The sequence below is a fragment of the Setaria italica genome, chromosome IV (assembly GCF_000263155.2).
Source record: "Setaria italica strain Yugu1 chromosome IV, Setaria_italica_v2.0, whole genome shotgun sequence".
Taxonomy (NCBI): domain Eukaryota; kingdom Viridiplantae; phylum Streptophyta; class Magnoliopsida; order Poales; family Poaceae; genus Setaria; species Setaria italica.
The window spans coordinates 39,898,460-39,917,106 of NC_028453.1; the positions used below are offsets into that span (position 1 = coordinate 39,898,460).

General features: G+C 44.7%; 3 protein-coding genes across 4 annotated transcripts; all 3 read right to left on the reverse strand.

Annotated features, from left to right (window-relative positions):
- Window positions 1–2,855: 2,855 nt before the first annotated feature.
- Window positions 2,856–4,573, reverse strand: LOC101778263 (NAC domain-containing protein 67). The gene is made up of 2 exons (XM_004966451.3): window positions 3,933–4,573; window positions 2,856–3,693 (listed from the first exon to the last, which is right to left on the reverse strand). The coding sequence occupies exons 1-2, from the start codon at window positions 4,416–4,418 to the stop codon at window positions 3,274–3,276; spliced, it is 906 nt and encodes a 301-aa protein (XP_004966508.1). The 5' UTR covers window positions 4,419–4,573; the 3' UTR covers window positions 2,856–3,273.
- Window positions 4,574–7,209: 2,636 nt separating this feature from the next.
- LOC101778660 (1,4-alpha-glucan-branching enzyme, chloroplastic/amyloplastic) lies at window positions 7,210–13,250 on the reverse strand. The gene is made up of 14 exons (XM_004966452.2): window positions 12,936–13,250; window positions 12,786–12,854; window positions 12,211–12,418; window positions 12,034–12,103; window positions 11,394–11,660; window positions 10,384–11,290; window positions 10,029–10,145; window positions 9,861–9,923; window positions 9,190–9,297; window positions 8,541–8,642; window positions 8,269–8,336; window positions 8,090–8,171; window positions 7,864–7,980; window positions 7,210–7,762 (listed from the first exon to the last, which is right to left on the reverse strand). The coding sequence occupies exons 1-14, from the start codon at window positions 13,233–13,235 to the stop codon at window positions 7,535–7,537; spliced, it is 2,706 nt and encodes a 901-aa protein (XP_004966509.1). The 5' UTR covers window positions 13,236–13,250; the 3' UTR covers window positions 7,210–7,534.
- A 483-nt stretch (window positions 13,251–13,733) lies between these two features.
- Window positions 13,734–18,633, reverse strand: LOC101779073 (protein LAZ1). Of its 2 annotated transcripts, XM_004966453.4 has the most exons (9): window positions 18,458–18,633; window positions 17,900–18,249; window positions 17,753–17,809; window positions 17,519–17,627; window positions 16,143–16,327; window positions 15,972–16,060; window positions 15,093–15,354; window positions 14,642–14,893; window positions 13,734–14,540 (listed from the first exon to the last, which is right to left on the reverse strand). In XM_004966453.4, the coding sequence occupies exons 2-9, from the start codon at window positions 18,047–18,049 to the stop codon at window positions 14,205–14,207; spliced, it is 1,440 nt and encodes a 479-aa protein (XP_004966510.1). In that variant the 5' UTR covers window positions 18,050–18,249; window positions 18,458–18,633; the 3' UTR covers window positions 13,734–14,204. The 2 variants fall into 2 exon arrangements, with proteins under 2 accessions (XP_004966510.1, XP_004966511.1); XM_004966454.3 differs by lacking the exon at window positions 18,458–18,633 and having other exon boundaries at window positions 17,748–17,809; window positions 17,900–17,972.
- Between the last annotated feature and the right edge of the window lie 14 nt (window positions 18,634–18,647).

The following is an 18,647-nucleotide window of genomic DNA, read 5'->3' on the forward strand; positions in this document are numbered from 1 at the left end:
GCAACATGCATGTAGGCACGCATGCATGGAAATTCCACAAAAGTTATGCTAGCTGGTCTTCTCGCAGCAGAGCCACTAGCTAGTTGCAAGTGGCTTCAATTTCATTTGGAAAAGGACACCTAGCTAGGTAGCTCGATCGCAGCAGCCAGCGCACACATGAGCAAGACATTTGGATGGATGCATCCGATGTGATGCATGAATAAACCACGTATGTCTCCGACGACGTCGACCCTTCCACGGACGCCACACTCACAAGAGTCATGTAGTGTAGTGTTGCCTGTCAGCAGACCAACAGGATGAAGAATTAATTACATGCATTCCCGGGGCATTTTGCACGGCGCGATCGCCGTTGGCGATTTAATTTCCGGCGGGTTGCAGAGCGGGACGCGTTACGTTTTGGGCCGTGCCCTGTCCATCACGCGCACACACTGCAAGGAAAGAAGGAAGTCAGCCCACGTTGGCTAGCGGAAATTTCAGCCCACAATCATCTCGATTTTTCCATTTTTCTTCCAAGTGTTAAACATCACTAATTTCTTAGCTGTAGCTTACTCGACCAGCCTCCGTTGTATCGTTGGGTCCGCCACGGCTTGGGTGGTCATATGATGTAATGGCAACAACGCAACGCAACGGATTGTATATTTAATATTAATGTAGTCACCGCAAGATATCTTCTTTATATTGACGGGTACGTCCTATTACTGAAAAAAAAACTACCTGTAATCGGAGTGAGGTGGAAACTAAACCAAGTTGGGTATGTTTCACTAAAGAATGTAACAAACCAGCAAATTGGCGCGCTACGCCGCGCCCGTGGAGGATGAGCTTCGGTGCAATTAGTGATGAAGAGATAAAATGTAGATAACAATGCTCTCTGATGTAGAGTGTGCAGCACCCGGACTGAGAATCAAACTCAACAAAAGTTGGGATGGAAGTCATTTTATGTGACACTGGTAGCGCATAGAAAGGCATCCGTAGTACCATGAATTCCTGAAATTTGCATGCTCACCTAACCTGCTGAGCCAATAGTGCCTCATTAATTAGAGAGGAGGACAGCGCATAAGCATTCAAAAACTTGTACCTGGTGGAGGAGATGGCAATGGCATCCCGAGTGCTTGTCATTGACCTCATATACGACAGATCACAACGGTCATCGTAGGTGGAAGAATGGCGTTGGAAGTCAATTGCATAGCACCGTGCGGCTGCACGTATGTTTCCAGGATGGGCACATCAATAGGGTAGGGGAACAAAAGGGGGACGTTGCTCGCGTTAAAAACTAGGAAAGCGGTTGTTGCCGCAGTGGTGCGGACCGGACACAAATTGAGGGTGGGGAACACCACGACGGAGGAGACAAAGGGACAGGCATTAGGAGTGAATAGCTTTAAGGGAGGTCGAGTTTGTTGAGTTGCAATAACGGCGGGTTGGGGTGGCCCAGCCGGGCAGGCGGCAACAAAGAAGGGGGGGGGGCAGCGCAGGCGACAACGGCGTCGACGGTGCATGCAAGCATCGGGGTGAGGTCCGTAGGCGGAGATGGAAGGGGGCAGTGAGCAAGAGCGCGCCGAAACAATCACGAGGTAAAGACAATTCTTGGAATGCTCCGCGCGTAGGATACACGCGACCATCAAGGTTGGGACCACGACCCTTGAGCAAGCGCCGAGCTGGGACTACCATGCGTCTACTACATATGGGACGCGACTGAAGCTAGCGACATGCAGCGTATACGTGGTGGGATATCACTGTTCAAAACAACATGTAGCGATCGGTAATTTTTTTAGCACTCGCATACAGTAACTCGATGCCCTCGGATGTCCGCGATCCTTGAAGTGATGTATCTCTAACTATCAGTTGATGGCCGGACCACGCAAAGCGTCAATGTGGCAATGTCACGCACCCGCGAGGCACATGAACACCAGCGGAAACGGCACTAAGGCTCTCGTGGGCCTATTTTTCCTCACTACCAGGGAATGGACCTTTCGTCCACTGCATTAGTGCTGGTGGAATTGGACCCGATACTAATGTGAGCATTAGTACCACGTCTAACGGATAATCCCCTCATGACCCCTTTTAGTACCGAGTGGAGGCTCCACCCGATACTGAAGGCCCTCAGGCATATTAGTACTGGGTGGAGCCTCCACCCGGTACTAATGGATGACCTTTAGTACCGAGTGGAGCTCCCACCCGGTACTAAAGGAGCTCTCGTCCACCTTATCCATCCCCCCCCCCCCGCTACCCGCTCCCGTCTCTCTCCGCCTCCCTCCTATCTTCCTCTATCTTTCTCTCCTCTCTCTTAGCACCGCTTCCTCTCCTGTCACCAGCACCTCCTCTGCCTCCCTCCCCTCCCCACTCCGCTCGCCCTCACCGGCAGTGAGGAGCAGCGGTGGGGCGAGGTGAGGCGACGGCGGGTGGGCGATAGTGGGTGGGGCGAGGTGAGGCGGTGGCGGGCGGGACGAGGTGTGGCGGCGGCGGGTGGGGCGAGGTGAGGCGACGGCAGGAAGGCGGCAGAGGGCTGCGGGAGGGCACGACGCGAGGACTACGGGAGGGCGGCGGTGGCGGGGCGGGAGGGTGGGGGCGGCTGGTGGGGTGGCGGGGGCCAGTGACGGGATTTCATTTTTTTATTTTTTTAATAGTCCTTTAGTACCGGTTATTTCAACCGGTACTAAAGGCCCTCCTTAGTACCGAACTAGCAATACCGGTTGCGCGATTGGTACTAAAGGGAACTAGCAATACCGGTTGCGCGATTGGTACTAAAGGGATTCCTAACTGGTACTGATGAGGCTTTCCCTAGTGGTGTCTGTATGCTATAGATCAGACTATTATAAGCTGTAACAATAGGAATGAGTTCGAAATAACGAGCAGTTACGAATGAAGGGGCCGGCCCAAACAACTCTGGAGGCCGGGCATCCATCGCGCACGCGTGGCAGGACACGCGCGCCAAGCGAGAGGCCAGGAACCTTACAGCGATATATATATTGCAGCCGGAAAACATTGCTACTGTACAAAGTGAAATGAACTGACGACCTCTGCAAACTGCAACTAGATGATGAGGAAGAGCTCCAGCCGCTGCAACCATGCATGGATGACAACGTACACGCTACCTAGCTGTTAATTTGTTGCATGCGTACTTTGGGTAGTACGATAGCATACTTATGTATACATGCATATACGTATGTATCTAGCTAGCCATCTAATTAATAAACTCGACCCCGTATACGTCGTACGTAAAACTACATACGTAGCTAGGTATATCGATCGATCTGTAACGGTATTTAGTTTGATCGATTAGAAGTTGAGGACGCTGGCGTAGTACGGCGACCAACTCTCCATCCAGGGGCTCCGCAGCTGCGTCAGGAAGGGGTCCTGCATCCACTCCTGCTGCTGCGCCGGCTGCTTCGCCACCTCCAGCTGCGGCAGGCTCAGCGTCGCCGGCCTCAGCACCGCCGCCGTGGACTCGGTCACCACCTCCTTCTTCATGCATATGGTCGCCAGCGACGGGATGGCCACGCCGCCCATCATCATCATGGTCGTCGTCTCTCCCTGCTGGTCCGAGGACGACATGGAGTCGGCGGGCGAGCCGGTGTTGTGGGAGGCGGAGGGCGTGGCGGAGGCGGAGGCGCGCGCGAGCTCCTCCATGGCCACCCGCTGCTCCAGCTCCTTGAGCGACACCGCCTTGCGGTAGATCTTGCACAGCACGATGTCCTCCTGCTCATATCGATCGACGCATCGTCTATCAGACTTAGAATTAAAAGAAAAGAAAAACGTTGCTTTCATGCTAGACCTGACAATTGACATGACACAGGCCGCTACTTTTCAAAGCACGCGCGATGCTACGAGGGCCATCAAGCACACCTAGCTACTCCATCGTAGCTACTAGCAGAGACGACGACGACGACGACGACGACTCGCTAAGTCAAAGTCAATGTCGTATTCATGTACCGTACCTTGGGTGATGAGTTGCCGGCGGCGGCGCCATTGTCGACGACGACGTCGGGGAGCCTGTACTCGTTCATGACCCAGTCGGTCTTGGTGCCCCGGGGCGCGCGGCCCTCGTAGTAGACGAGCGTCTTCTTGAGCCCGATGAGGCGCTTGGGGTCGGCGGCGCAGCGCACGGCGCGGTCCGACCCCGTCGCCTTCCAGAACCCGCGCTCCGTCGTGCGGCTGGGCCGCCCGCTGCCGCCGACGGCCTGCTTGCGGTCCCGCGGCACGAAGAAGTACCACTCGCGCTCGCCGATGCGCGCCAGGCCCGGTAGCTCCCACGGGTCGTGCCGGTACAGCTGGACGGTGGGGATGATGTCGAACTTGAGCTTCTTCCCGTAGGCCACCTGCTTGAGGTAGAACTCCAGCAGCTCCTCCTCCGTCGGGTGGAACCGGAACCCCGGCAGCTCCAGCTCCGCCGCGCCGCCGACCGACGATGAATGAGAGCGCATCTTGCTAGCAAATTATTAATGATCGAGTAGTTGTTGCTGCTGCTTGATCGATCGATGAATGGGAGCTAGCTGAGACCTGGGAGGAGAGAAGTGATTCCCCTTTGCATATATAGGCCGGCCCGCCGGGGAAGAAAAAGAGGGACATGCATGGTGGCGACTGAGAGGAAAAGGAAAGTGTGTGGCTGATGCGCTCTCGTCTCTTTCCGGGTCTTCTCCAGCGTCACGGCTGACTTTTACTATAATGGTGCGCTGTCTGTGAGTGTGGAAATTAAGACTTGGAATTCTTGATTGCTGACTGCTTAGTGCTCATTATATTACTTTACTTACTTGCATTGGGAGTTAATTATGATTTGGGAAAGAGTAGTTTCAGCGACTATATTTGTACTAGTACGGCATGCATGTCGGAGTTGAGTGTTAGTGAATACATGTGAAGCATTTAGCATGTCATATACGTTTAGTTTAATTATTTGAAAGAAAGAAAAATGTCAAAATTCAGTTTGCATACTTTATGTACCAACAGAAAATCAACTTGTACTACTGCATTACAAAAACAAATTATATATATATAATATGTATAACTCGTTAATTCTTCCCTCTGCTTCACACATCCAGAAATCGAACAAAATGGACACCTACTGAACTGAGTGCTGCAAAAAAAGAATATCCTGATAAAGGAAGTGAGTGGCTGCAAGCCTGCAAAGTGGTCCGAGACGACTTGGTCCATTGGTGCACACTAAATAAATTCAGAGCACGTTAGTGTCTGCACTGCGATTAGTAGATAAACATTATCGAGGATTTCAGTTCATGTGCTGCTACCGGTAGTGTTTTCATGAGATTGGGCAGACGTAGCTTTCTCAACGATGCGGAGAGAATCATCTCTGACCGGCTTAATTACTGTATATTACCAAGCCATGCATTCTTGACCATGCCCCGTTAGTTTATCCTATCCTATATATGTTTCATACTATATGCCTTTTTTTTATTGTTCTTACTGTCTGCATATATAGAACAGAATGCAAATGTTTTTGCTTTCGCTGCACCTTTTTTTTTAAAAAAATAAACGCGTCTGGTAGTCACCTTTCGTTTCCATGACCAGGTCATATTTGAAATATCGAAATCTTATTCGGGAAAAAAAAAGAAAAAGAAATTGCGAAATTTTACAGGAATCATGGAACAAGCACATGTTGCATCAAAAGTTATGGCTGTGTAGAGGTAGCCGTTTTTAACCACAGATGCGTAGTCCCATCACTTTGTAGAGGCAGCTGTACGTGTAGAATTCGTCCCTTGGGTATGACGCTGATAACTTTTCTTTGACAGAATGCGTACGTTGAAGTGGTAAACCCCACGAAACGGTTTGAAGAGGGAAAATGCAAGCAAACAGACACCATCAGTTTCCACTTTCCACAAGATTACCGGATGGATGGATGTTTTGACAGTTGAAATCGTTGCCATGACTTTCACGAGAAATCCCAAGCAGGGGACATATGCAGATAGGTGCTCTCTTCAGATATCTCCAATCCTTTCTTTTGTCTCTCTAAAACCGCGTTGAATCGTTCCAAGTCTTGAAATGATTCTCCTTTTTGACGAGCTGATCCATCGGATTACTTTCTGATATGAAATCATTGCAGAGAATTCGGCGGCGGCGGCTGCTGCTGCAGTTGCGCAAAAGGAGCAGACTAATGGTTGGCTAAAGTGGTTGCATTTTTCAGGCACCTCACCATTCGCATGCAACTGTGGACCTGCTTGGACTATGCACGCCACTAGCAATCTACCATATGTCCAAATCAGAGCGATAACCTTTTACACTTTAGCATGTGCCTTCCTATGAAGCAACCTTCGCTAAGGCTCTCCTCAACAAGGAAAGGAAATAAAATAACTATCAGTGAGTGGTGTAACTTCCTGGTTCATTCTTGTGTTTGACAGAACTTGCATTCAGTAATCACCTCAAATTTCATCCCAGGGGAAAACAAAATCTGCACTGAGTTTCCAGTCATAAAAGAACATCTTTTGAATCTCAAGTTCTCTCTCTCAAATCAATACAAGTACTGATGCGGCCATCTTTATTATGGATTTAAAGGCAAACATTTCCTTCTTGCGTGCTTTAAAAGGAATAAAATCATACCATAAACAAAGAAAGAGCGTGGACTTGTCTGGTGCTAGGAGACTGGAGACAACCGATGAGCCAGGTTGCTGTACCATATAAATCAAGAGAGCAAGACTTGGGAACGGAGTTGGAGCCATCCCACCCATCCACATCTATTGTATTGGACCGGTTCTTCGATGCGCAAGTCGTTGCTGTTCCTGGTCGCTCGATGTTGTTGCTGTCCGGAGAGTCAAGTCCATGGTTGCATTGCACTCCTCCAGTGACATTCAGCCTCGCCCATCACCACACACCAAGCAACCGGAGATCGGATCCCAAACTTCTTTGAAGCGGTCCAAGTCTTACTACCGTTCCATTCTGTGTTGAGGAAAAAAGAGAAGCTTCTATTGGTGGGTCAGTCACCTCAGTGCTCTCCGAGTGGTGGCGATAATGCATCATCTTGAGTTGGAAGACCTGGACGAAAAGGCCGTTAGTGATCCATCTTTTTGTTGCAAAGAAAAAATTGTACTATATACTGTGAGAGATGAAAAGACACCTATGTGACGCCTGAGCTTAAGTGGAGCTGACCTGACCTTCTGAAATCAAATGTGAACCAGACAGGGAACAAAGAATGAAGCAGCTTCCTAGCTTCGTCTTCAGTATTAGTACTGCAGACTAACAGAGATATGCTTCTATATCTGCACATCAACATTTAGTTTCGGAAAACCTTCATCAAGGCCGGCAGTACAAAGTACAACAAAACCCAAATTTTTATTCTGGACAGGAACTTCTCCTTTACATACAGGGCGCATTTAGCCAGGTGAAGACCATGGCTCCTCTGTATGAGCACAACTCGCTTCCCTCATTATTCTTCTCCCTCTAGACAACTATACACACGAAGGACTCGGTGATGACACCAGTTCCCTATGAGCTACAGACCAGGACCATTACAAGGCCACCAACACCTAGTCCAGTAGAGGAGGACTATTACAAAGGCGCCAGCAGCCAGTCCAGTCCTGATCAAGGACATATGGCTTCATTTGGTGCTTTTATCGGATGACTGACGCCCAAGCTTCCTTCCCTTCTTGCCAGAAGCATCCTCTGTCGAACCATACTTCTTGCCACCAGATGTTGCCATCCTGTCTGCTGCTTCTCCATACCCTTCTGTAGAAGGGGTAGCATCGACTTCGATGACTTCTGGAGAGCTAGCTGTCTCCGCTTTCCCCTCAAGCCCTTCAGCCTCTTCATCCACACGGTAGTAAGCCTGACAGCAAAGTGTTTTGTCAGTTGCTGGTATTGCACTGCGACAGAGAGCTTCAGCTCATCAGTTCATCAGTTGAGAAGTAGTTCATAAGTGAACATTACCACGCAAGTGCGGGGTGGAGAAAGGACTTTGAATGAGTTTGGGCGGTTGTTGAAGTTTGTTTCAGGCACTCCTGGTACCCCTTCAGGTGACGTGAAGTGATCCACATCATGGCCAACCTGTGGTACAACAATTAGTCTTGTAAACACAGCAGCCTGATACAATTCTGATGGCACCAATTAAAGGAGGGAAAAAAACATTTTTCCAGCATCTATCACCACTACTTACTCTTCCATGTCCACCAAAGACAAATGCATCAGAGTCCAGCGCTACTCTGTATTTCCCAGGCAAATCGCATCCAACTTTGTACCTGCATATTAGTTGCCAGTGTGGAGACGAGAGTAAGCACGTTATACAACAGGGAAAAGGGGATTTCAAAAAGGCAAAGCTTGCAATGTGTCACTTACCCATCATAAGTTTTCTTGGGATGAAAATTGAAAACAAAAACCAAATCTCCACGTTCGAATACAATAACCTGAAGGCAAGCACAAATAAATTGCAAAGGATATTTTAGCAAGCCAAACTGTTTGAATCAAATGGCTAGGGTTTCACATTGTGCTTTCCTAAATTACATCTCATCATAATCAGTAAAATATAGCACAAGCTAGAGTTAATACTCCTCCTAAGAAAGAATCGAATGGTGTAACACTCTCATACTAAGAATTTCTCAAGTCCTTACCTTTTTCTCCTCATTCATGTCGCTTACAATCTGCTTTGATGATGAAAGGAAGGAAAATTTCTCATCAAGCGCATTCATTGCTTGATCAAATGCATTCATGTACTGTCCAGCATTAGAGCAATGAGAAAAAAAATTGATATGTTAGCTGGAATAAATTGGAAACTTGAACTGTAGAGAAATCAGACAGAATAGACATTCGGTTGGATATTTAGTTTAACATATGCTCTTAAAAAATAATTTATATCAACAAAACAACCAATCATTGAGAAACCTGTTCCTATCTCTGCAAAGTAGAGTTAAGAAAATGTCATACCAATAATGCACGGAAATTATGCACTTAGCAATGCCAGTACATAAGCGTCAACAAAGTATTAGGTTTGCACTGGCCAAATGTGATCGATCTATTAAGTAACAAGTGATGGTTTGGTGAAGTTGGCTTTACCAGGACAAGATTAAATAAGTGTGGAAAGGTTTACTTGAAATCGAACTCACTGTAAAAATGCAATAGTATGGAACTCACAGCATCTAGCTAGTATCAGAGACAGCGATTAAAGGAAAAGGTAATGGTCAAAGCGAGCTTATAATGGTGCCGTAACAAACCAAAAAAACAAGAAATAAAAACTATAAGGGTTGTGTTCAAAGATATAACCTTGTATCGCAGGTGATCGGTGTCCACAAGGCTCCATTGACGTCTGCATTTATCATAGCTCCAGTTGTTCCCTTCTCTGGGAAAGTCGATCCATTCTGGGTGACCAAACTATAAGAGAATTGCTCATCAATCACAGCACACACCACTACAACTATGAATAAGAAGAAAGACATAAGAAATGAAATGCAGCTGCCCATTTTGTTCAACTAACTTCACTGAAGATCACTCTCATGTGTAAAAGCATAGGTAGCTGATGAAAAACTCGTTTGTTTATTCCAGCATGGTGCAGATGAAAGACTTGATAGCACCTCTGTAAGATGTTTGTGACACTTAAGCAGTTTCCTTTTTTTGAGGTAAATACAGTAGGGGAGGCCCCTACTGTCTAAGCAGTTTCCTTCGAATGGTGAAAGACTGAAGGTCAAATGTATCCCATGTTGTACAAATATATGGACAAGTCACAAGAGGATTACCAGCAATAAACAGACCACATTTCATGTGCAAAGACAAGCATTATTCAGAATTAATATTAATAGTTCAAATAGCGGTCAGGAAGTTGGGTTACTGAGAAAACAGAGGGACAACCCTTAATGCTGAAACCTCAAATAAAAAAAGAGAAAGGGTACATGAAATTTTTATTAATGGGGAACATTTTCAATAGATCAAGATTTTACCTCATTCCCCATAAAATTCAAGTAGCCATCACCTCCAAGGGCCATTGTGATGAAGTGAATCATCTGGAGCATTTAATACACAATAAGAAAAATAAATTAAGAGGGGATGGAACACGTTCAAGAATAATATAAAACCAAATTCAACCAATACTTGAGGAGAGATGGAACCTTTTGGAGTGCAATCCCACGATCAATGGTAGGTGAAGCAGGCTGCAAGTCTGACATACCAGTGTACATTTCCTTGTCCATCAGAAGAAAAGCTATAGTTTTGTCGCCAACGATAGACTGAAAGTTTGCAAGAAATTAACTTCCAGTAGAAAGTAAATAAATCGTATGTGACTGCAAATTCTTAGACATGCTTAGGAGGGCATGGTAAACTTTCAGTAATAACTAATGCAGTTACTATTTACTAGTAATCAGGATGGAAATCTGATTAAAATATTCAAAAGGTACCTTATAATATACAAGGAAATAAGATACTTTACTACATAACTATATTCCCTTCTAATATAACGCATGGTACCTGATCATGGCTCTCAGCGTATGCAATGCATTTTTCAGTATATCTCCTGTTAGTCAAAGTATGCGCTATTTCACCCATTGACCACTCAGAGTCATCTTTGTTCTTCAGGTAGTCAATCCATCTATCAGGGATAGCCATTGCCAGGCGATAGTCAAACCCAACTCCACCTTCATCAACTGGCCGGCAAAGGACTGGCATGCCTGAAACATCTTCAGCAACAACAGTTGCTTCTGGCAGGATTTTGTGCATTAAATGATTCGCGAGCATCATATAAACAACTGCATCCACATCTGTGTCCAAACTGAAATACTCCTTGTAATTTCCAGTAAACCCCACATTAATACCATGGTGATGATACAGCATTGATGTAACTCCATCAAATCGGAAGCCATCAAACATGAATTCGTGCATCCAATATCTCAGGTTAGAAAGAAGAAACCTCAACACCTCCCAGTTAGCATAGTTGAACAGCCGGCTATCCCAAAGTTTATGATAGCCCCTATCTCCTGTATGAAAATAGGACTCATGAGTGTTTTGTCCAACATCATAGCCATTTAAACCATCTGTGACATTATTACTCGCATGACTATGGACAACATCCATGAGAACTCGCAATCCTAAACTGTGTGCCTTATCAACAAGATATTTAAGGTCCTCTGGTGTGCCTGATCTGCTGCTAACTGCAAAGAAATTTGTCACATGATACCCAAAAGAAGCGTAGTAAGAATGTTCCATAACTGCCATCAACTGAACTGTGTTGTAGTTATTTGCTCGTATGCGTGGCAACACATTGTCTGCAAATTCCCTGTATGTGCTTACTGCTGGCTCTTCACCACTCATCCCCACATGGGCTTCATAGATACGTGGAGCATCAGGCTTTGGAGGCCGAGGATACATAAACACGTACCTGAAAAACAGAGGTAATTGGTACCATAATTTTGTCATATATTTTTGCTGGGTTAGGATTTATTGCTTAAGTTTACAATGTGGTTCAGGACAGTAGAAAAGACCTTTCAGAAGCAGGAGGATCCCAATGAACACCATCATAGGGAGCTCCAAATTTAGAGGCATCAACAGTTGCATAACGAATCCATGCAGGAATCCGATCAACCCACACCCCACCATGTTTAAACCGAAATTTAACCCTGGAATTGTGAGGGATGGCAGGTTCCCCTTTGACATGGTCAATTTTAATTGACCAAACACCAAATTTATCCTTCTTCATGTTGTGGTTCGCACCATTCCAGTCATTGAAGTCACCAACAAGCTGTGCCTCCCTACACCCATGATTTTAAAAAAAACTCCAAGTCAGATGCAGTTAAAATAGTGGAAAAATAGGTTTTTCCATATGAAGAAAAATAAGCATTAAATACCAGAATAAAAAGAAGAAAAGGGAAAACATATTTTTAGTCTCCTCAGCCAAGACATGGAAGTCTTGCACAAGAATGAAATCTCCCAACCATTTTCTATTGCCAAACTTTGATTACTCTCCTGTGTTATAGCATTCTTTTTTTTTGGCTAACTGCTATCAGAAATCATCTCTTCACAAGCAAAATGAAAAAAATAAATGATGATGTCATACTCAATCAGTACATCATACATTAAAGAAAAATCGTTAACAAGTATTTGCACGACAACATTAGAACTTACTGTGCAGCAGGTGCCCATTCACGATATACAGTTCCATCCTTGTTTGTATTGATCCCAAACTTCAAATAGCCTGAAAAATGTAGAGTCGAGGAAAATTGATGACACAAACAAGGTAGTATTATACACTGCAGAAAGATGCTATAAATATGCATTCTGAATGCACGAGCTGAGCCTAACCTTTAGAAAATTCTTCAAGACCTCCTTCATTTTTCTCAATGGAACTTTTCTGCTCCAGGTATCTTTTCATCCTGTAGCTGAAATGGTCCTTGAATTTCTCCAACTTGGGGTCCAGCTTGTATATGGGAAGATGGTTGACATCATCTTTGGTAGCTTCCATAGTTTTATTTTCTTGCACAGTCGCTGCAGTGGCGAATTTGCTCTTGGCCTTGCAAAGACGCATGAGAGTCAGATGTAGAATTATAGTAGCAATAGAAACTAGTACATGACAATGTTGTAATTAGCTGCTACATTAACCACAGAACAGTATATCACACCACTTTTTAACTCTTACTACGTCGTAAAGGATTAAAGTGGCAGAAGAAAACCAACTAAAAAACTTCAAAGAAATTTAATTGAAGTCTGAGATCCACTTGATAAAACATCGATGTTACTGGTAACAAAGCAATAGAGCCTAGTCTCACCCAAATCCAAAACGTCTCCCAATTGACATATTCCAGAGGTTTTTCTCTAAAATTACTACCGAATTCCATTTCCTCTGCAATAACACGTTCCAATCTTGGAAAAAGATTTACCTTTGCCGGCCCCGACCGGCGAACGTCGCGCTGGACAGACAACACACTCAGGCGCACATTGCCACCACCCTGCAAAACCATCAAGGAACCAGCCATGAGTAGAAAAACAAAAGGACCAAATCCAGTGGTACCCGATTCTCCGCAGCTCACCGCGATCCCTGGCGGCGCCGCCCGATCAGAAGGCGCGCGCGGGCGCCGCGTGGGCTGGAGAGGAACCGGAGAGGAAGACGACGACGTGATGCACAGCATTTCGGCGGCGAGTGAGTCCCATCTTGTCAGCACTGGGAGTTCCTCGAGCTTTATAGCGGGCGCCGGAGCTGGGTTGGCGTCTTTTCCCCCCTCAACCTCTTCTCTCCCTCGCAATGAAGGCGTGATTTTTTTTGGCTTTCTTCTCCGTCGCAATCTGCCGCGGCTGCCACCACCACCAGACAACAAGGAGGGGGAGGCCATGGCACTGACATGAGGCGGATCTGTGGGCCCGCACGGGCCGGGAGCGCCACGTGGGCCCCTGTTTTCCTCCTCTTTGAGATTGTTTGGTTTGTGCAGCCAGATGAGCATTATTGCAACTCGTAGCACAAAAGTGACTTTTTGTGTACCTTTTCTAACAAATTAAACTCATATGCATCCGCGACGAGCTGTGGATGTTGTTAATCAGGCAAAGTTCCCTTTGGTTTTTCTTGCAGTGCAGAGTTCATCTTGCTTCTACGAGTATATTGCGTGTGAGACGGCCTTCTTCAGTTTGTAACTGCAGACCAAATGGCCGCCTGTTTTTCTTCCCAAGCGATGAAGATAAGGACGTGGAAAGTTAGATGTGCTTGCTCGTGTGATTTGAATGTGATCATCTGAAGCAAACGAAAGGTTTCCAGCTTTTTTTTTTCTGGTTGTCACACGAGCGTAGTGTGACGACGGCCTGTCCTGGCCCTCCTCAAAATCAGACAATCTTAGAAGAGCAGTGAAAATGATAATGGCATCAAAACCTAAAACAAAATAGACTGGAAGAGCATCATCTCAGGCCTCAACTCTGAGGCATCTATTTATTATTTGTGTAACTAGTTCTAGCCTGTGTGCTTTACAAGTGGTGTTGTGGGAACTAGCTATGCTCCGTAAGTTTATTCAGAACAGGCACATTGCTTCCTTCCAACCCTTGCTCCAAGCAAGCCTGTATCCTAAATACATGATCAAGGCCACAGCAGCTGAAATGGTCAGCTGAAAGAATCAACAGGCTGATTGTCCATCTCTATTCGCCGCACTAAAACATCATGGCAGAGATCTCATCTTGCACCTGAACCCTCTACAGATCCGTGGTACCTTTACTTTGCTGGGTTTCCTCCTATCACCACAAGCCAACTCTTGCGGAAGTTTTTTTTTTTTGCGGGCATGGAAGATTCATATTTTATCTCCACAGATTGCTCTTAGTTGTCACTCCCTAGTAATCCATCTGTGCCCTCGGATCTCATACCCACCTAGGCCGTGATCACTGCTCTCTCCGCCACTCTCTGCGCTCATGTACCCTGATTTCTTGCGATGCCTTCGCGCTTTCTTTGGACCACTGTTGTCACTCAGGCTCCCATTCAGGAGAGGATCATCAATCCCACTGATTACCCTGTTCATGGATGTGGGGGAATTGATGCAGCTGTCATCATTTGTTTTCTTCTTTCCCTTCTCGTGCTTTTTTATGTTCTGGGATATCATGTGCAGCTTTTCATTGATTGGTTCCACAGCATGGTTCACAGTGAACTTCAAGTCATTCACAATCTGCAAGATTCAGTCAAATGGAATATTTCAGTTTAGCTAGTATAGTTTTAGCCTTTTAGGGGACGACACATTTGAATGCAGTAGAAACTTTTTTTCCTTACATATTCACCACCTCCAAGTACAACATCACGGACGCTTTCTTTTATGCCAGTGGAACACCTCACACAATCATCTGGCTGGGGAAGCCTAAACTTGGTTGGGCGCTCACTATCCTTGACTTCGTCTGGATCTAGAGGGCAGTCAACTGAAGCATAGTCTCCAAGAACTGAAACATCTCCAACGAAACGATCACCCATTAGCTCGTATGGCTTCGCAGGAAAGACATACAGGTGGACAACAGAAGCAACACCCATCTGCATCAGAGTACAGAAGACTTTGTCAGAGTTTACTTCAAAGTTCAAATGAATATTAAAACCGCAAACATGCATAAACAACGACCTATATAACATGCCCTCTTCCAACAACCAACACTAAAATTTCCCATATGATAACTCATAAATGAATCTTCAGTGCCACAGAAGGTATTGAAAGGGTAAAATAGAAATTAACCACCTCTATGCAGATAATGAAGTCTTGAATACTTGACTTGAACTGCAATTCTTGAGCAATAGGACCTCTCAACAAGCCCCAATTGAAGAGCAGTGCAATTGCTATGCCTTGCCACCATGTTAAGAACACAATAGACTTGAATGTCAGAAATTTTGCAAGAGGCTTTATATGGGCTAACTCATCCTTTATCGCGGCATAAAATTGAACAAGACAGTATAAGGCCCATGACTGACTGAAATTGAGAGCCACAGCCGTGTAAGAGTACCTGGCAGACAAGTAAATAGTTCAGTAGTGGCAAGACAATGATTTGTTTAACTCCTATATATACATCATCAAATGCACGAACAAGTTCACCAATGCAAAGCACATGTCAAAAGATTATGAGGCAGGGTAAAAGGATGAAACAACAAAAAAACTTATAGTTGCACTAAGTGCGAGATTTAACACAGAAACTTATAGTTGCACTAAGGAGGGTGATACCCACCATCAATTAGATGCAAACACAAAATGGAAACAAATCCAGTGGTATCAGAGTCACGTACGCAGACCATTGGAGTCATCTACCGCGACATGAAACAACAAATATCAGGATATTCAAGGCAATAATGTGACAGGCCATGAAATCAAGCACATGAGCATATATGGTAAATGGAAGTTGCAAGTCATAACTGGACTAGATGTGCAGCAAACCTGAGTCTATGATATACTAAGTGGTTCATTATGATTGATACATATTATGCTGACTGTTTAAACTTTAAAATCCAATGAGCATAAAAGCATTTGAAATTGAAGAAATCCCAACAATATTAGAACATAACAATGTGGTCAAATGAGACAAGTCCAATCTAGGATCGGTGAGTGAAAGAAATCAGCGTCGCTTACCCACAGTTCAACTTAAACTCTCCTTCACAGTACACCCCAAAGGATTCAAGAATCACCGCAAGAATAGCACATATTGATTTTATTATCATCTGTTCCAGGCCATGGAAAATGAATTAGTTACATAACCGTCAATGCAAAGTCAATAGGAGTGGAAGACAAAGAGCCACATACATATTGAACTAGCCCAAACTTGATGACCAAGTAGAACCATTCGCCTAGAGGCCATGGTTTCAGCAAGTAATTCATTGGAAAAGGATGGTGTACATATCGTTGTTCAGATGCTTGGCCTAAAAGTGGTGCATCAGAACCTGAGCCACCCTCCTTCTTCAGAAATTCAATCGTCCTATCTTCGCCACCTAGCATAATAAGTAATAGAGTTAATTGCACCCACCATACAACAACTTGTCAGGTGGGTGCAGATTGGTCCAACAACTTGTAAAATGCTGAATCTAGTACAATAACTTGTCAGGTGGGTGCAGATTTGTCCAACAACTTGTTAAATGCTCAATTTAGTGTAATAACTTGGCAAATTGGTGCACCTACAGTCCAAACGTTACAACGAGAACGTAATAAGCAAAGTAGATGGGCATGTGAATTTTATTCCAATCAATAATTCTTATTTTTTGTCAAGTTGTTGATTGTGACCTGTCTGTTGCTTCTCAATTGTGTATATAACTTATTTGTTCATTAGTTAAAATTGAATAAAATTTTAGAATTACGCCATTGGTATTACTGAAATACTAAAGTCCACAAGAGAGACCCTGGGACCTTAGGTTTCTTCTACGCTTCTGCTCATTGTATTCAACAACTGTAGAGAAGCATGTATGTTTCTAGTTTCGCTCAGTTTTACTTTCTAAACAAATACATGTGGCTTTAAAAAAATATTTACACCAAACTTTTAAAAGGTATTGTTAGTATGCATTAATATATCGGTTTTTTAGCTGAAGAAAATATATAATTAAAATGTAAAACATTGAGGGTGAACTTATCAATATTGAATATGAAATTAAATATTTCTAATTAAAATTAATTCATTGCATAAAAATAATTAATACGAATTAATTTCATAAATACTGAAGGTTCTAGTTCTAGCTAAATATATTACCCTTGTGACACGAATATCAATGGTCAAATAATATTCAATAACTTCGCTTCAAAAAAATTAATGTTCAATAACTTGTTCTGATGTGAATATCGTCTTGCCCGGCATTAGCAAATATGTTGCTTGTTACAACATTTGGACTACGGATGCACTGATTGACCAATTTAATGCACTAATTCGAGCATTTTACAAGTTCTTGGACCGATCTGCACCCACATGCCAAGTTATTATACTAGATTGAGCCTTTTTACAAGTTGTTGGACCAATCTGCACCCTTGTGACAAGTTATTGTACTAGATTGAGCATTTTACAAGTTGTTGGACCAATCTGAACCCACCTGACAAGTTGTTGTGTGGTGAGTGCAACTTACTCTAAGTAATACTACATAGTGAGGCCAAGATATGGACGATGGCATTGGAATGTAAAGTAATTGGCAGAGGAGTACCTAAGCAAGCAACTAGATACCGCCCAAAACAGTACATAGCAAATGCCTCATATCCATCTCGCAGGATCTCAATATCAACACTTATTGATGGATTTACTAATGATATGTACTGCAAGAGAAGTCATAAAATGTTAAGAAGTATATAATTGGAGCTAGATCTTATCCTACAACTGGAGTGCAAATATAGGTATTAATCCGTTGGGCAAACGACAAAGCAGCAACATAGCACCTTACCGACTCGACTGCATAGCACGGCACCATGAGAATGACGCCGACAAGAAACTTCTGTTCCTGAAAGAACACAGAAGCGGTGTGGATGAGTGAAGAGATCAAGCCAAACATAGTTCCAATAATTCAAAACACTGGCAAACAATTCACAACCTCTGGGTTCTTGTAGGCTGACAGATGGTTGAGCAGCAGGTATAGGGACAGCGAGAGCGAGATGACGACAAAAACGCCGGCGATGATGGTAGCCCAGAGAGGCAGCGCATAGCTCCCGAGAAGAGAGAATGATTGCTCGGGCAACGCCATCGCCCTGTCTTCTCCCAGCCCCCCTTGTCTGCTCTCCTCGGATTATGCTCCCTTTGGAGCGAAATCTTTTCCAGGGTATGGTTCATAGAGGATCATAGTTCACAACCCCCAATTGAGACTGGAGTCCTTCCCCTTTTGAGCAGCCGGGCCAGTGCCTACAATTCTGATCTTTCTTCCACCTAATACTCAATGGCCTTTACCTGCAAAGCAGAAAAATAATATAAGAGCTAAAGATGAGGAGGAGCCGCAAGCAGGGGCGGACAGTGGGTGTACCCGATAAATTCTGCAGAAAATCGAAGCTACAGGTAAATGCATGGTCAGATCCGAATACAAATAGCATGCATTAGGGTTTTAAGTTTTCGATTTCGCGCAGCAGGAAGGGGAAGGGAATGGAATGGGCGGGCATACCTGTCGGATGCTCGCCGGCCGACGAAGAACTGGCCAAGCCGCGGCGGCGCTCGCCCTGTCGTCGCCGCTAGGAAAGGAAAGAAAGGCCGAGAGCGAGAGAAGGCGTGGAGCCAGCGGAGAAACAAGACGAAGGCCCGACCGGAGGGTGATTTTTTTTATTTAATTTTTTCTTTCTATTTACGATTATCAA

Bases quoted from the DNA above. Each gene is read 5' to 3' on its own strand.
- LOC101779073 (XM_004966453.4), bottom strand. From the start codon at position 18,049: ATGGCGTTGCCCGAGCAATCATTCTCTCTTCTCGGGAGCTATGCGCTG. The intron at 17,810-17,899 runs GTTGTGAATTGT...GTGTTCTTTCAG, and splicing joins CAGCCTACAAGAACCCAGAG to GAACAGAAGTTTCTTGTCGG. The intron at 17,628-17,752 runs GTAAGGTGCTAT...CTTCTCTTGCAG, and splicing joins CGTGCTATGCAGTCGAGTCG to TACATATCATTAGTAAATCC.
- LOC101778263 (XM_004966451.3), bottom strand. From the start codon at position 4,418: ATGCGCTCTCATTCATCGTCGGTCGGCGGCGCGGCGGAGCTGGAGCTG. The intron at 3,694-3,932 runs GTACGGTACATG...CGATATGAGCAG, and splicing joins CCGGCAACTCATCACCCAAG to GAGGACATCGTGCTGTGCAA.
- LOC101778660 (XM_004966452.2), bottom strand. From the start codon at position 13,235: ATGGCCTCCCCCTCCTTGTTGTCTGGTGGTGGTGGCAGCCGCGGCAGA. The intron at 12,419-12,785 runs GTAAATCTTTTT...CGTCTTTGCAAG, and splicing joins GCCGGTCGGGGCCGGCAAAG to GCCAAGAGCAAATTCGCCAC. The intron at 8,172-8,268 runs GTAAGTGACACA...ACTAATATGCAG, and splicing joins CCCAAGAAAACTTATGATGG to GTACAAAGTTGGATGCGATT.